Source organism: Esox lucius, chromosome 24, assembly GCF_011004845.1.
Source record: "Esox lucius isolate fEsoLuc1 chromosome 24, fEsoLuc1.pri, whole genome shotgun sequence".
Lineage (NCBI taxonomy): Eukaryota > Metazoa > Chordata > Actinopteri > Esociformes > Esocidae > Esox > Esox lucius.
The window spans coordinates 13,207,970-13,226,305 of NC_047592.1; the positions used below are offsets into that span (position 1 = coordinate 13,207,970).

The window sequence follows — 18,336 nt, forward strand, 5'->3', positions numbered from 1 at the left end:
CACCTATTTACCAGTGGAAATTACGATGTGTGTGTGTGTGTGTGTGTTGCCCTTTAGTCATACCCAGGGTACAGTATTCGCGGGGCTAATCTCACACTGAGTGCAGTGATAGGGGAGGAAATGGGAGGATTCGGGGGAGAAAGAGAGTGGATGAGGATTGATAAAGCCTATGAACAGTCTGCTGTGTTTGTCATCTAATACACAGGCTAGAGAATGGAGTGAGACAGAATTGTGGGGGGGGGCAGCAGAGATAAAGAACAATGTTGTCTTAGACAGATGTTAGCCTGCAGGAGAGGAAGCGGTTTTAGCTTAGTGCTGTTTCCTTAGCGATGCAAATGAAAGAAGTAAAATCTCTGTCTATCCATCAATACATCTTGCTCTTTTCTTTCCTTCTGTCCTCTCATTCTCTCCCTTTACAATTTCAAAGAACGTGTATGAGGAAAGGGCCTTCATCTCTAATAGGCCTTTGAGCTCTCCTAGCTGTGCTGTTGAAGAAGCACCCACACTTGGAGCTTTTTAAAATGAGTATTCCCATCCTGTCTCCGTGGTTAAATGGTCTCCCTCGGAGTCCTACTGTCAATAAAAAGCCTTGGATTTTTTTTTAAAGTATATTAAAACATGTTACATTTTTCTTGAACTATGGCTCTTACAGTAAATGTCCACTCCTTCGCAAAGTACTGCATAACTGTCATAATAACACAGTATAACAAATGTTTAACAACCAATGTTTAAGGGTAAAATGCCATGTCATCTTGTAACTACATCAAACACAGTGGTCATGACCGTTGCCTCCTAAACAACACGTGTTTCCAAGTACGGAAATGTGAATTGCCCGTTTCGACGTGGTTGTTCTGCTCGCTCGTAAAACACATCAATTCCTCAGTACACATCAACTCCTTTCCATCCAGGCCTATGCCATTTCCCTGTCCCGGACAACCAAATATTTAGCAAACGGGGCAGGGGTTTGGTTGGATGTGCTGTGCGCACGTTTAGATCCTCAGCCAGTCGAAACCAATACAGTGCTGTTAAGCACAGCCTGAAAGCTGACGTCATAGATGACATGTTACGGTACAGCCGCCGGGTTTCAATCCCTCTTATCAGTGATACAATCTGCTGTTTTCAGCTCGTAAACAGGACGGCTTGGTCTGAGTGGAAAAGGCAATGTGTGACCTTGTTCTTTATGGGGGTCATAGACAAAGACCTGACTAGCTTCATTCCAGAGAGACAGAGTGAAGATTAGGAGGGTGTCACGACAGACCTGTGTTTGTATACGGTGTCTGTCTGAGATGTGGGTGCGTGTGTACATTAGAAACATGTTATGCAAGCGTGGTGTGTGTGTGTGTGTGTGTGTGTGTGTGTGTAATTAATTCCCGCTGGCCACTGTCCTTAAGGTTTCAGTGTGGTAACAGACACCCAGTTCATCCCTAAGCACATGAGGAGGCTGTATCAAGTTCACGGAATAATAAGACCATTTACACAGAGACACAGACACAAAGACACGTGGTCATATGAAGGCCTGTCACTCTGTCTGCCATCGTGTGGATTCTAATGAGTCAATGACTCAGTGGCTAGTTATGTTTTGACTGCTCTGTGATTCATTCAGATTGGCTGGCGAACGCCCATGAGCATACACACTGAAACACAAAATTGCCCGTGCACACACACACACACACACACACACACACACACACACACACACACACTCAGCACTAAGGAAAGAGGTCTTCTTGGCAGCCAAACCAGTCAATGGGGCACCGGACATTGACCAAGTCAAAGAGAGAGAACAAGAGTGTGTGTGTTAGCTTTCTCAAAACAAAGCTGTTAAATTGTATTAAGCTCCGGGGTTGCTGTGTATATATACACATAGTCACACATGTGTTAAAAGGCTCAGACTGAACCGTAAGCCAATCAAGTTAAAAAAGAAAAGGGGATCGGTGAAAAGCCTCTCACCTAATGCCCAAAGTCTGCAGAAGGCCTTAAGGCTGCTTTCTTGGCAGTACACTCACCCACACACTCTCTCATCGCCCGCTCTCTCCCCTTGTCACTTGCACTTTCTCCCTCTCGCTCCCTGCTCCCTCGCTCTCCCTGTCACTCCTATTCTCCTCCTCACTCTCCTTCTGTCCCTTCCTTCTTACAGTCATGTTCTGTGGATTAAGGAGCTCGGAACTTCCTGTTTGTTTGTGTGTTAGAGGATGTGTGTGTTAGCAGTGTGTTTGTGTTCTTTCACGGGTATGCAGTTCCTTGATGGTTGTGGCAGAGTGCCAGGAACTTCTGGCATCGGTGTTCCATACAGAGCAGCGATTGTCTGCCATAGTATGGTATGTCTGTGTGTGTGTGTCTGCGCGAGCATGCGCTCTGTGCGGTACGCTATGTATGCCTGTAGACCCGCCTGGAGAGGTCATTGAGTCCATGGGAGCACACATCTATTGACGGAAAAGGGGTTTCTCTCTTTTCACTCTCCTTGACACACACACACACTGTTTAATGCATTTCATCTCTTTTTCTCCCCCCTTGTTTTGGGCATTTTGTGGTTTTCTGTTTTTTATCTCACACTTTGTTTCTTACCACCTTTCACTCTCGCTGCCCCCCCACCCCCCCCCTGCACTTGCTCCTTCTCCAGCTACCATCAATCTCTCTCCATTTGTCTCTCCCCATTGCCGCCTCCGCTCTCTCCATTTTTCTCCTCTATTTCTCAACAGCACCTCCTGCTCTCCCAGGGTTGGGTAACTGTCGTCATCAGGACTGCTGCTGACCTCAGTTATGTGTGCTTTACTGTCTCTAGGCCAGTCTGGACATTGCGGTACTCTTATTAGTCTCTCTCGCTTGCTCGCCTGCCTGCTCTCTCTCTGTTTCTAACTGGGTTTGTCTGTAAAGAGCTTAACGCCGGTGGGTGTTGGCAAACACTAAGCTGATTACCGTCTGCTAATGAGATGGTTCTCATATGGGGGAGGGGAGACGTAGATGTGTGTGTGTGTGTGTGTGTTTTAGGTCTAACTATACTCATGGGGACCAAATGTCCCCATGAGTATAGTAAAACCAGAAATAATTTGACTCATGGACCTTTTGCCAGTCCCCATGAGGCAAAAATCAATTTCCGGCTCAGGGTTAAGGTGTACGGTCAAACTTACAATTCATTTTAGATTTAGAATTGGGGTTTCTTTAAGGTCCAGGCATTGTTGGTTAAGTTTAGGGTTAAGGTTAGGCATTACATCTAGGTAAGGTTTAGGCATATGTTACTTTATTGAGGTTAGGGTTAGGTTTAGATTAGGGTTAGGTTAAGGTTAGGGTTAGGGTAAGGTTTAGGGTTAAGATTAGGGCAAGGGTGCATGCAATTTCTATTTTCTGGTCCCCATGAGGATAGTCATACAAACTTTGTGTGTGTGTGTGTCACCGCCCGGGGTCACTACTGAGGCAGAGGGTCAGTGGGAGAAATGAATGAATTGTAAAGGGCATGTAGGGGTCAGGAGTTATAGAGCATCCAGAAGATCAAGCCAGGGTGTGAGAGAGGTGGGATGTCTGACAGGGTTAGGGTTAGGGTCAGGGTCAGGGTTAGGGTCAGGGTCAGGGTCAGGGTCAGGGTTAGGGTTAGGGTTGTGAGATATCATGGTTCAGCGACCACGGCTGACTCTGCATCTAACAGGTACACTGCACTCTCATGCGTTTCATATCAGGCCTAAACGTTGCCGATTTGTCTATGCCATGAATTTGCTGAAATGTTTAAATCTGGGAAGCAGTTTAGCCAATACTTTATCTCCATTGGGTCTGGTGATAAATTCGATATAGTTATCCGTTCTGGACAGAGGCGAAAATCTGATATCAACTTTGGAGGGGACAATTACATACATTTTTCTCAAGAGCAATTCCTGAGGGGGACTTCAGAAGTAGTGCTGTATTACTGTTTTAGTTTGCGCCATCAGTTTGCTCACTACTGTATCTCTGTAAATTCAGCTATTGTGTGTGAACCCTACCAACTTAAAACAACCTCACGTTAGCTGTGTGCATTGAATGCCTTTCAGATGGTAGACATGAACACTGTCACTTTGTCAGCTAAGGAACACTACATACGTTGCATTGCAAGCTTCTCTCATTGACTCAAATTCAGACAGCTGCAAACGCTGGTTGTTGTTACTCCAGCTAGCTGGCAAATGTCAGCTAACCATTAGCTAAAAAAGTGTGACCAGTAATTCAGTGCAGTGAAAATGAAGACTGGTGACGGTTAAACATGTCTTATTGTATTGAGTGGTAGAAGTAAAGAAATGTCTAACAAATCCTTGGTTTGAACAACTTACTGAAAGTCAGCCACCAACGTCTGATTCCCACACACTTGCATGATGTGCCAGTGTTGAGGGCTGGGGGTGGGGCAGTGGATCAAACCAATGTGAGGCGAAGTGTGGGGGGCCGCAATCTTTTGAAACTTAAAAACCCGCTGTTAAGTGTGTATAATCAGCACAAGTGCTTTCATTGCCTTTTATTAATCTTATTAAAATGACATAGTTATGTTTACAGTGATATATTGGGGGGGGACAAATCATAGTTTTCCCAGGATGGGGGGTCGTGTCCCCCGTGATTTCCGCCTATGATTCTGGCTTAATATAAATGGTGCCATAATGCTGGTGTAGCATTTACACACTGTGAATGAGGTCCTGGTGCACACCGCTGTCCTGAATGAACGAATCACAACGTTTTACTGTTATGATGTGCATCTGATTAGTTACATTGTTGACATTCCTGGACACTGCTAAGACCAAACTGTGTAACGTTACTTGATTAATCAATAAGCCCAGAATACTATATAGCTATTAACAAGCCAGCTAACATTATTAGCCAACAATAGCTAGTTAGAAATGTTCACTAGCTAACCAATTTTCAAGGTTGTAGCATAAGGTTATACTTTTGGGTAAGCTGTCTACGCTAGCTAGTTCTATATTCAGCACCAATAATACATAATTTAAGCCAGTTGCTAACTATCTTATCCAACATTAAGTCTGTAACTATTAATCATCGATGCACTGGCACATTTACATAACACTATAAATTCATAATGTTTGTTTTAAAAAACATAGCTAACTAAATACACGTTATTGTTAGTCTGCACGTTTATAGCTGAGCTAATGCTGCATTGCAGTCAAGCTGGCTGGTTTGTAGGTTCTTAGTTACACTAGCTATGTTATTTCTAAACATATTTTGAATACATTTTAACAATGTACTAGACATGCTGTCTCTAAGTTAAGTATGCCCATTTCCAATAATTGCTATTGTGTATATATCTAAAAAGTTTTCCTACAATGCTAGTATTGATCAGCTGATCACAGAAGCCCCTAACATAAGGGTGAGCAGCTGTCATGGCAACAACAGGAAGGAGGCAATTTTTGTGAAAACTCATAACAATGTTAGATAGCGGATACTAACTTTGCAACAGTAGCTAGCTAGCTTTGGCTAAAGAGAAACAACTGTGTGCTGCATTTACATAGATAGTGGCATCCCATCCATGTAGTATAAAGTAGGAATTAATGGCCTATTTGTGATTTTCAAACCCGCACCTTTCAGCATTCTGTCTACCAGAGTGACAATACAGAATGTGCACGCTGCCAAGAATGTGGTAAACATTTAGTTGTGTAAACTGTTTAAACAAACTGTTCAAATCACGCAGAGAGAAGAACCAAGCGTGGTCCAGCTTGAGGCAGACAGCCGAATGATGTCATAAGGTGTCAGAAAGCGAGAGGTAATGGACAGACAGAGTAGAGGAACATGTTTGCTCTGTCTCCATTATGCGGCTTGGAACGATCATTAACCTTCAACATTCTGCCACTGAAACGGGGGGGGGGGGGTCCATGTCGCTGTGGGGGGGCTGTGTGTAGTGTGACGTTAACGGAATGCCACCGGGCAGTTTACGGTTTTAAAGCACGTTTCTTCCTATTCTACACATTTTGTGGGCGTGTTGGGTAGGTGTGGGTGAAGGACATACTCCGTGAAGACAGTCATGGACAATAATTGCCTGATGGTCTTCCTTACTGTCCTGAACTTCCCAATCCATTCCTGATGCATTCGAAACCACACGTCCTTCCGATTTAAATCCAATTACAAATCAGACTAATCCTTTCTGACACTCAGCTCTAATTAAAAAGGTAACATCGGTAGTTGATTAGGCCGCATCCATTTTTAGCCCTATATGTTGGGTTGATATTAAAATGGGGTCACAGGGTCTCTGTCTCAAACATTTGCCTTGTGTCTGTTTGTTTGTCAGAGAACCAGCATCTGTAATTACCGTCTGAGAACACACACAGCGTTCTCCCCTTGCCCGCGTAGAACACGGAAGCACATGGGACCTCATTTTTGGTGCATTAGGCCTTATAAAAGGATTGACTCACACAGGGAGAGAAAGGAAATGAGCACTATACGGCCCTATTAACACTTCCTGGAATGACTCGAAAATGCCGTGTGAGAGATAGTGATTGAGCGAGTGCTTACGTCAACTGTTGAGTGGAGCGAGGGTTGAAAGACCAGGATCGAGCACGCCACCCCCTCCCCGGCTTTGTTTGCCAGTTCATATTAATTTGTATCTCTGATCGTTTATCCGCCTGCCTGTTCGCAGTGTGGATATTGGAGATGGCGACGTGAGCGCGTATTTGAGGGACGGCGGAGGGATCGTGTTGTTTTCACAGCGAGGCTTATAAAATGAATATGAATCGTTATTACCGACCGAGAGGCGTCAGGCACCACTGACGCACGTCATGTGAGCGCTCATTTGCACAGTGCAGACTGTGTCCGGGGGCTGGGCCGACCGCAGAGCGGTAACATTTGCATTATGCATGACTGTGCGTTGCCTGGTGGTTAGCGCAGTGGGCCCGGAACTAAAATGTAGCTGGTGATGATCCGTGAGCTGACAAGGGGAAAAATATGTCTTTGAGTAAAAGGCACCAAACCCTAAGTATTCCTGTAAGTCGCTCTAGATACAAACGTCCGCAAAATTACTAAAATGTAGCCGTGTGTTCTTGCATTTTTGGTTTAGGGGGTGTGTGTGTGTGTGTGTGCGCGCTGCTGGTTGAGCGTGCTTGTGTTGTTGGCTGAGTGTGTGTGTGAAACGAGAATGTCCACCTGCATGTAAGCGTGCGCTTACTGTGTGATTTCAGTGTTCGTGGGAAACCTTGCATGCATGTCTGTCAGTTTGTGTGTATGTGGACATATCCTTCCAGGATGTTAAAGCCACCAGTGCTGCCGTGACACATGCTTTATGACCAGCCTTGACTACACAGAGCTACTGTTACTCTTCTGTCCTGCATGACCACTGGATCGTACTGATCTCTTGCACGCACGCACACACACACACAGTTCGACAACCAGCTTGCAACTTTAATATGCTACTCTCCAGCTCTCTTCTCGCAGCAAAACACACACACACACACAGAGTGATTTTCCCGACAGAATATTGGGAGTCTGTGTGCGATGTAAATCAAAACACCTGGGTTAACTGTCGGAATCAGAGATATAGAATGACATATTGAAAAGCAAAGCAGCCTGCAGGATGGTTCTTGTTTGGAACAATCAACTGAAGCAGCCACAAGAAGAGAGAAGAAACCCCCTGGAGTTTAGGATGAAACGGCCTGCTCTTTCGATGTGAATATGGCTCATGACAGTATTGTCATATCGATCTGAATTTGATTAATTTCACAGTCCTAACTCACGCATACACACACAGACCTAATACACACACAGACCTAATACACACACAGACCTAATACACACACACAGACTTAATAAACACACAGACTTAATACACACACAGACTTAATACATACAGACGGAGACATTGTTCAGTCTACACCTTGTCTATGCTATCCGGACCAGTCTGCCCGTTCACTACCGGACTCCAAAAACTGACATTTTATTAGGGAAGAGGAGCGAAAAAACTATTCTGATGAAAATCACTCTGTAAATCGGTCAACCTGTGAACGAGGCCCAGGAACAATCCGAGTGACTGAGAGTCAGAGGGAGGTCTAAGAAAGGAACAGAAAATGATCGAAGGAAAGGGTTCTCTCTTTTTTCTTTTCTTTTGTTCTTCTCCTGGTGGAAGAAGAGAAGGGCCCCAGATCCCAGCATTCCCTCTGTTCGTAGATAAATATTTGCGGTGCCATGTTGGGTCTCGCCTGGCCGTCCGCCCGTCTGCCACCCACACCCACTTGTGTCACACACTCAGACACACACACACAAACTCTCTTTCTCTCTTGAACACCCCATTTCACAGAACTGTGGTCCTGTGAATATAGGAACTAAGGTTACAAATAGTAACTGGACCCACCACAGGGGGAGGGAGGAGGGACCGTGAGGGGAACTGGAATGATGGGACTCCACTCACAACTCTATTAATAATTACGCCATTTATCAGGATATTTAAGGAAAGGGGTATGGCCCTGGCACGTGGACAAACAAATGAAATATATATACACACACACACTGCAGTTTCTGACTCTTGAGTCATACAACAGTGTTTCGTAATAAAAAGTTGGTCGGAAGTCCAAAAGTTTATCAATCAATCCCTTTGGGGCTTTTGTCTAGTATCTCGCCAACATCTATATTTTTCAAAATACATATTGGGTGGAACAAAGAAACGGGATGTGATATAGACCCAAACCGTGCCTCGTCTTTGTTCTGAGGTACACATGTTTCTTAGCGACAGAATGAGATGGCCCTCCCCTTACCTTTATTTAGAATTCACAATTGCTTGTATTGATTTAAAACAACACACACATCTGCAATGATTTGGGCTCGAAATAGCCTAAGCAATGAACTGCCAGAGGAAGGCATGAAGTACATAGGAATAAGAGCAGAGTCATATCAATTGGACTTTGTTCTCAGACGTAATCTTCTACAATGTGTGACCAGCTCTATCAATTGATCTGATCACTTTCTGTTAAGGATCAGGCTGTTCATAATAAAATGGTATGGTACATGGATTGTCTTGGCAAAGGGGCAGTGCTCGCCAGGTGTAAATGTAAACTAATCTGTGCATAAAAGTTGCGATTTCTATGTGTATGAAAAGTTTCTAGCATCTTTTATTACAGCCCATGAACCGAGGGACCAGCGGGTTATAGTAGTTATAACTGTTCATAGGAAATAATGTAGTAATTACCAATATTGTTGAATAGCCTACCTAAATATGTAATGAGTCTTGTTAAACTACATTGAATTTCAAGAAATCTGTTGCAAAACTACATGTTCCTAAAAAGGTAGTAAACGTCTTCTCAAACCTCACCCACTCTAATTCTCAATGAGAAACAAAATGGACCTATACTCAGTTTCTCTTTAGGACCAAAACCTAACAAGGATCATATTCTTCTTTAGGACAAAATCCGATTGCAGCTCAGTGGACCAAAACCCCAATCTACCACACAAAGTCTTTCTAACAGCACTGCATAGCATTGCATGTTCCACAACAACAGTAGTGGGAATGGCTGTTGTTATGGTCGACTTTAAAAGCAGCGAAGCACCACGTTTTCCGGGAAGAGCATTAGAACAACTGCGGAGTAGCTGGAAATCTGCCTCGCCTCTCCTTATTGTAGTAAATCACCTCACTCTTTGGAATAGTGTTCTGGAGCTTACTGAGAACACTGGCAGAAAGTGGCAGAACTTGTTGTTGGGGGGAACATATCTCACGCCCTACAACAGTTATTTAGCATGTAAGGTAAAGGAAGGACGGGCCCATCTTGTGACTGTGTGCATAACCATTGTTGTTTCGAATCCTCTTTTGAGTTTGCGTGTGTGTGTGTGTGTGTGTGTGTGTGTGTGTGTGTGTGTGTGTGTGTGTTTTGCGCACTACCCTTTGCTCCTTTTGGCTTTCCCCTCTCCCATTCTTTAGCCAAGGACAAGATGTCCCTAGCAGATCCAGATTTGAAGAAAATGGAGTATATGTTCACACTCAGGCACACCCTATAGCTGTCTGGCAGTCTGGCACATTTATACATTTATACATGCACACATGAGGACACGCGCATGTCTTACTGGCCTTGGGAGTTTTTGGAGACATACGGGGGTGGAAACACAACATGGAAAAGGACTGTTACTTTGAAGTAACTAAATCACAAACGCAGCTGCGCGGAGGTCACATTAGGTTGATGGCCAATTAGCAGTTCATACAGTACGTGTCAGCTATAAAAGAGGTCTGACGATTAGCTCTTTGATGTTTGAGTTTACAGTGTAACACGAGGCAAATAACAGAGTTCCAAAGAGGCCAAGTCGTCTGTGCCTAAATCGCAGGCGCATCGGCCGCAGAAGCTGCAGAATTATCCAACGCGTCAAGAGGAACAGTCTCAAAAATCATGACGGCGAACGTGGACAAACCGCATTGGCAGAGAGGAACAGTGTTCACAAGTCGAAGCTCACTGACAATGAACTGGATAGTTGCTCAAAGCCACAAAAATACAGCTTTGGACATTACAATATTAATCGGCATCTCGGCATCTCTGCGACCCAGCCCTTTCAAAAACTGTACATGGTGAGCTTCACAATGCTGGAATTAATTTCTGGGTTGTCATTCGGGAAAACGGCTTGTATACAAGGCCTTATGCACAAAGAAGAATACGTTTGTGTAAGGAGCACAAAACCTGCAACCCTGAGTAGTGGGGGAAAAAAGTCATATGGTCTGATGAGTCATCTTTCACCCTATTTCCTACATCCGGACGTGTTTACGTTTAGAGAAAGCCAAAGGATGCCTTTTAGCCCACAGTATCTGCCACCAAAGACGGTGGGGAATCTGTATTGGTATGGGCAACCTCCTGGGAGTCTTTGGGTCTGATGGTTGCTCTGCATGGTCGTATAACGGTCAAGGAATATACAGCTCCGTAAACAATTCAGAGACCACTGCACCTTTTTCTTTCCTTTCCAAAAAAGTTGAAAAGGAACCTTTTGAGTGAGGAGCAGAAGCGTTCAATTTGCAGCGGTCACTTAATTTTAACCCTTCTGTTCCTCGCTCAAAACCTTCCTTGTCAATGTTTTTGGAAAGGAAAGAAAAAGGTGCCGTGGTCTCTAAGTTCTTTCCAGAGCTGTAAGGCCATTTCGGTGGGGCCACCCTTTGCCTTCAGAACAGCTCCAATCCTCCCTGGAATGCTGTCGTACAAGTCCCGAACTGTGTGGAGTGGGATAATGCCACCAGTTCTCAAGAAGAAAAGCCTCCAGTTCTTTGAGGGATGAAGGGGGTGGAAATCTAATTCTCTCCAAGCGCTCCAGAACCTCCCGTAATGGTTCATCGATGTTCAGATGTGGTGATTGGGGTGGCCATGGAAGGCGCTTGGCGTCCTCTTAGTGTTCATAAAACCACTCTTGAATTTCTTTATCAGTGTCTCCGGTGGGGCACTGTCACCCTGGAACATTGGAACAACGTGAGGGAACAGTGTTTGCGCCATAGGGTGCACCTGGTCCTGTTTTAGGATCTTGATGTTCATATATTGTTAGTTGTTTCCGTTGTTTTTCGTCCACCCGCTGTAAACGTTTTGTCTTTCACATAGCCGTGCTGCCAACAATGCATAGGTTTGGCCTCTCTGGGGAGCTCCAAAACAGTTGGAATGCAGTGTTGTTTTATTGGATGTCAGATTTCCAGAGCCCTCCTCCCACCTGTCATTTGTGGCTGCATATTACGGTTTTCAGACCTGGTTGGACACATTTTGTAGAGTTGCTCAAAAATGTGAGATGGCCTGGAGGTAAAACTGAATCTGCTTAAAGTGGACTGTACACAAATGTTTAAATCTGTGATTTCCCGGAACACCTTTGGAACCCGGTCCCAGAGAGGCTTGTTCTGTGGTGACACTGATATTCCACCTATATTTATCTTCTGTTTACCCGTTTGATTGTTCTACCATAACCGTACCCCCCTAAACCTAACCCCCGAATGAGCGTTTTTAAAAGGCAGGACCTGGTTAACAATTTGTTCCGGTCCTCACAAGAAAAACAGGAGGACCAGTAAAACGTGTGCAGGCAGATACACACATTGACATGCTTTTTGTCTGTCATTCCCCTTCAAACGAATGCCGAACTCCCCGGCAATCCTCCCCTTCTGTGGTAGCCACACTTTCCATTGGCCGCGTTAGGTCACGCCCAGCCGCAGCAGCTACGGGCTGCATACACCAGACGTTCAACCATAGCCAGGACATCTGTCTCAGACTCTAATTGACATCCGTCCGTCCATCTCTCTCTGCATCTCCCTCTTTATCTCTCTCTCATGGTGTGAGGCTGCAGCTTTGTGCGCACGTGGCACGGGAACATGTCATACACATCTCCCGGAGTATGGAAGCGATTGGCAGTGCAACAGTCGGAGGGGTTAGCGGGCGGGTTTGTGTCAGCGGGCGCGTGTGACAAAGAGGAGTGTTTCGTGCACAGTTCCGCTGAATGCGTCCCCATCTCGAAGGCTGCAGATCTAAAGTGCAGTGACCCCATACAGACGGACAGATTAGTGGGCGAGTCAAACAGCAGTCGTCAAGTTGTATTATGTGAGCAGTGACAAGTCCGACTGACAGATGTTAGGGTAACGCACGCGCACACGCACACACACACGCACACAGAGAACAGCACGTCTTGTCCTTCATGGATCTACAAAGCGAGCTTTGACAGAAACCGATATGGAAATCCCCAATACACACACACATCCCTGTTTTACTACATGAGTGGCATATACTACAAACATTTTTATTCCCATTCGAAAATGCTATTTTCTCTAACCCCAACTGCTGAGCCATATACCTAACCGATGACATGACTAGACCGGACATGTTGCCCGTTTTCAACAAGTGTCTGAGTTGTCAGATAGAGATAGATAGAACCTGCTTTCATTTGAGACGCTTTCAATTCCTTCTACTCAAGTATTCTAACCCACGTGGATCATGGAAAAATAAACTAGGAGAAATTATATAGATACTTTACTAAAAACCGACGTAGCTTTCACCTTTTATGTGTGGATAAATCCTTGGCGTTGAGAAACATAACAATTTGTGTGAGTCAACATTCTACTAAGATCCAGCTTACAAAAAGCAGTATACTGTATGCATGCAAGGTAAAAATAAATCTAACAATCAATGTTTATCTCCAGGTCAAATTGTGAGCAGCAGGAAGCTATTTAAATATCCATCAATGCTTAATGCATGTTTCTTCACGTTTGTTATTTGGCCTGAATATCATGATTGTCCCTTGGTGAGGACAGACCAAATCAACTTGGGCACGATGGAGAACACAGACGGAACGATGGAGAACACAGACGGAACGATGGAGAACACAGACGGAAAGATGGAGTACACAGACGGAAAGATGGAGTACGCAGACGGCCGTGCGTGACCTGAGAACAGCCCTTCTAGGGACTGGCAAACATTTCCTACCTTCTCAGAATCATCCCTTGGTTGTCTGTTCCTTTGAGGAGTTCTGGTTTTCACAAACATAGCTACACGTGTGCACGCGTGCGCCACTTGGACTGCTTCATTGAGTGAATCATCCTATCGATTGGGCCCGGCTGTAAGGACAGGCGGACCGAGCGACCTGAAGAGAGAACTGTTTATTGGCCAGACACTGTCTCAAGCAGATCTGGCCTCGGGAGTTAAAGAGCCCGCAGAGCCGGACAGGCACACACACGCAGACTCCTACAAGCATCATCCCCATCGATTAGACCCCAGAAAAGAGAGACGACACAGGGAAATGAATGGGATCAATAGGCAGAGAAGGATGGCTGGAGAGAGAGATATCTGATTACAGCAGTTTAGGAAAGGAAACGCTTCCTCTCTGGCCACGTGTTTGACTGCGCCGATGTCAGTGGTGTGTGTGTGTGTGTGTGTGTGTGTCTTCAAATTCGGACATAAAAAAGCCAAAAAGGGATGACTCCTGACCTTGACCTAATGGGTTGTTTGTTAATAGTGTGTATGCTCTCTTGTTTTCACAGACACCCAGTCACTGTTTCCTTAGACACTCTGTCTGGGAGTGTGTGTGCAAGCCGCGCATGTGTGTGTGTGTGCCGTGTGTGTGTGTGTGTGTGCCATTGAGTGTCTCGTACCCTCATTCCCCTGGGTCTGCCGTGCTGATTGTTTGTTTATGTGGCTCTTTCAGGCTGAGCCGCTTTAGCTGCTGCTCGCTGGCTGGCAGGCAGGCACTGTGTGTGCCCAGACACTAAATATAGCTCTGCACCAGGAAGACTGAGAAAAATATAGGGGAGGACCTTTTTTCTTTTCTTGGGCAATCAGGGAGAGCATGTCCGGGACATTTAGAGAACGGAGGTGTGTTTTAACCTTCTGTTTATGGGGACAACGCACAACGTTTCCTTGTATGTAAACTGGCTGATGAATCCCTTAATGACATCATTATTGTTGATCTCTGTTTGTCAAGTTGGTGGTGGTTTGTCCTATTAAAGTAATCAGCGCCTTAATTGGCGGATTGAGATTAAGATGTATGAAAGTCCCTGGTCGCTGGTATTTTCTGTCCTTTTTCCCCCCATCTGAAGCCTAAATATCCTGTCAGTCCGACCCTCTAAGTCGCTATCAATCGTACGAGAGGTTCCATAACAAAGGCATGTTTGCGCGTGTGACTGAATTCTCAACGTTTTCAGGTTCATTAAAATACAGATTTGATCTCAGTGGCATAGCCTACTTGCTTTAGTTGCGGAACATGACAGGATATGTCCTTACCCAAACACACACACGAACAACAAGCACAGCACACTGACCTGTGTGTCCGTGATTATATCCCTGCAGCAGTGTTTGCCCTCTCCATCTCCTTCGATCTTTCTCACTCTCTCTGTCTTTCCTTTCCACTGTCTCCCTCTGTCTCTGTGTGTGTATTTTCAACATCTTTAAAGAACACCATGTTCCTATATTGATAGAGTCGTACTGTTGATATTTTACTGTAGAATATAAAACAATAACGATGATAAGGTGTGGATTTATGTCATAATATTTGGTTCATCTTCATATCATATTCTGTTGTTTATTGTTCTTCTAACCCCTCCATTTCTTCTCTGTTTCCAGAATGCTGATGTCCAAGCCCTTGGAATTCTGGGAAATAAATAGGAGATCAGAAGGTCCTGCTCTTTATCCTTGTATGACAACCAATGGGAGGAGAGAGGAGTCGCACCGGTCACGTCCCTGAAGCACTTTGGAAAGACTAATGGAAAACCTAATTTTATTTTTGCTTTCAGTTTATTGGTTGTAATAACCAATGGGGACGTGTGCCAATTTTACTCTAAACAACCTATTGGTTGTTAGCCTGCGAAAGAAGGCCTCCAAGTCAATCCGAGAGGACAACAGACTGCTGACATCCGGCTCGAAGCCAGTGATGTTGTTCGATCATCAGCTTAAATGAAAACCCAATTATTCAATCAAAAAAGCTGGATTTAATCTAATGATGGCTGAATAAACATAGTGTATTAACAAAATATATATATATACATATGTACAAAAGTGCCTCATTTTTTTTGATTGTAGCCATTTCACAGTGAACATCAACTTAGTATCGACTAAGGAACTGAGGAAGGTTTTTGTGCTAGTTTTGAAGTGTTGAATATGTTTTGGCAGGTGTAAAAGACAGGGACAAGAGAGAGCACTGGTACTGCTATATAATATAAATATTGATGATGATGATGATGATGATGATAGCAATTAGCTAGCCTTACTGTCATACTGTGAGCGATTGCTTCAATGTCTCCCTTTGCTTTCTTTCTCTAATCTTTTCTTATAATATATACATCTCTCTCCTTCAAGCTCTCTCTCAGCCAACACCTGTCATCCAAGAATGCAGAGCAATTCTATATCACATACCAACACACCCACATTCTGCACAATGAGACACTCATCCTTCACCCTAAACAGTGGCTCTGGAAGTATGTATTTAACACACTGAGAGAGAATCTCACTTGGCGCTTAATGTAAGAGTGGCGTGCATGGATGTTTGAACGTTTCCATCCAGAATAGAAGAGAGTGTGGTAACTCAATGGGTCAGATTATTATAGCATTGTGCTTGCTTGGCGGTACTTGATTGGTGTTGTTGTAAATCAGAGCTGCGATCCACATGGATATTCAACACAATCCAATTATCAGCTAAAGCTTTTATTAGCTAAAGACATGTCTTTGAATCCATGTATCAAGAGCCTGTTAGGATGGTGTAGTGTCCATAAGGATAAAGGAGGCGCTAACATTAGCTGTGCTAATAATAGCCCCTGCTAATGTTGGCTTAGCTTAAGTCTAGTTTTGGCCTCGCTAGCTTTGGGGAACATGCTAACTTTAGCCTAGTTTGAAAAGTATTGGGGTTGGGGGCTAAAGATAGGCACACAGCCCTCCATTCTGTTTGTCATTCTTCTGTCTTTCTATTTGGTTCTCACTTTAAACTCTATGCTATGCATTAGCACTAAAGTGCCTGTGTGTTTGTATGTTCCTTGCTTTCCCCGTTAGCACTACTAGCACTGTCCTCCTAAACTATACTTAGTCTATTTTTGTTTTTTTCTCTTACTGGCTGTACACCAGTAAGAATTTGAACTAAAGGTATCCTGCCCTTATTGATGTTTCAAGGATTATGTTTAAGGATTCCATGACCCATCAAATGACTTGACCAATGGCCCCTAAACGTGTATACAAGGTTGATGCTGACCTCCGCTTTGGGCCCACAGAGACATGTTTGGGCCTGTCAGGGACCCTGTCCAGGACCTCATCTATGGCCGGCCCAATCAGTGCCAAAACAAAACAAAAAATGCTGTGACTCTTTCTGAAAAAGCTAGTATGAGATCTGACGTTTTATTTTGTTGTTTGTTAAACACTATTATAACCTTGCCTGCTCTCATTGTTTTCTTTAGCACTGTTTGAATCACACACAAAAAAATATTATTGGATATTCTTTGAAACATCTTGACTCACAGTTTTCCTCCGGGACAATTATGAAATGAAGGGCTTGGGAAGAAGGACTTCAGAAATGACAATTCATGAACAATACTTGGGCTTACCGTAAGTTGTCAAGAGCAATCGCAGAAGGAAAATAATACACCCTTAAAACTGAAAGATTTCTCTGTCCATGTTCTGCTACTGCCACATTTGTATATTCAGTCGTTGAATCAGGCAATCTGCTGCACTTCTCACTCATGTCATGTGACTGTAGTGAGTGAGAGCTTAACAAAGTGGCTTTATTCCTACTAGATTGGGATCTGTGGTCAGGACAATTGGCCAAAATAGTTACTAATGCAGAGGTGGGGTTAATAAAGTAGTTGGACTACATCTTAACTGTGCCAGGTTTGTTTCTTACGAGGGTTCATGCAATGGCACATTCAACAAGTCAGCGGCCCACACAGACTTTAAACACAAACGTGAGTGAGTAGTTCCAATGTTTCTTTTTGTTTGTTTCCAAACTAAAACCAGAGCTTAGTTACCTTAAAGTGAAAGAGTTCACACTGAAATCAATGTTAGGTCTGATTTCAGGCCATAAAATGGGCACTGATCATGAACACTGGTCAATGTTGCGCTCTAGATGCATCTAGATGACAAAGTAATATTTTAAAGTGACCTGTTGCCTTCTTTTTCAGAGAAGCAAAGTGCTTGGAGGCGACAGTGTCATGTTTCCAATGAACGTACCCACTGCCCTGTTCCAAACAGACAGCAGAGCCCTGTTGTGTTACTATGAAATTAAGTTGTTAAGCTGTTGTTGTTAAGCTCTGTTGGAAAAGTCTCCCTGACAATAGGAAAATTCTATATTTTCTATGCAGGACGGATTATGGGAAAAAAACGTCTTGTCTACAGGGACAATTCTGAATTGGGAAATGGTCATATTTGCCTGTGGTATTAAAATAATGACACTTTTGTGGCTTTAAAAATCAACTAAAAAGGCAACCAGCAAAAAAGCAGTGCTGTGATTCTACAGATCAAATCCGTTTTATTTGATCAAATGTCACTGATAAAAATAACCGATCGGGATGAATGTCTCCGTCTGTAGGTAGCAACAGGTTGAGACAACACTCGCACTGTGATAATACTGTTCTGCAAACTCAGGCATGAGGCACACACAAACACTGCGAAGACCATAACTCTGATGACATATTAATGAAAGCTCTTCAGTGATTTAATTACTGTACACACAAAGCATTTGAATGATATTACCCATCTTGTTTCTTCCCAGTGATAAGATCAATGTGCCCACTGGCAAGATGCCAACAAGGTTTAACACTAATCTGATTACAATTATGACAAACTCCTTTGTTTGTGCCTGGTTAACGGTGCGTGTGCGTGCGCGCGCGCCTGTGCGTGGCTCACTTTGGCTCGCAGGCAATTACATTTGTTTTATTGGTCATTATCTGGGAGAGGTCAGTATCTTCCATCTCTCTGCTCTTTCACGCTTTTG

General features: G+C 44.0%; 1 protein-coding gene across 2 annotated transcripts in view; it reads left to right on the forward strand.

Moving 5' to 3' along the window:
* The window catches only part of si:ch73-335l21.1 (insulin receptor substrate 1-B), a 43,835-nt gene extending 26,616 nt beyond the window's left edge, over positions 1–17,219 (forward strand). For both annotated transcript variants that reach the window (XM_013140481.4, XM_013140480.4), the window contains exon 4: positions 14,988–17,219. In XM_013140481.4, coding sequence (XP_012995935.2) covers positions 14,988–14,995 — 8 coding nt within the window. In that variant the 3' untranslated portion in view covers positions 14,996–17,219. The remainder of the gene's footprint in view (positions 1–14,987) is intronic.
* Positions 17,220–18,336: the final 1,117 nt, after the last annotated feature.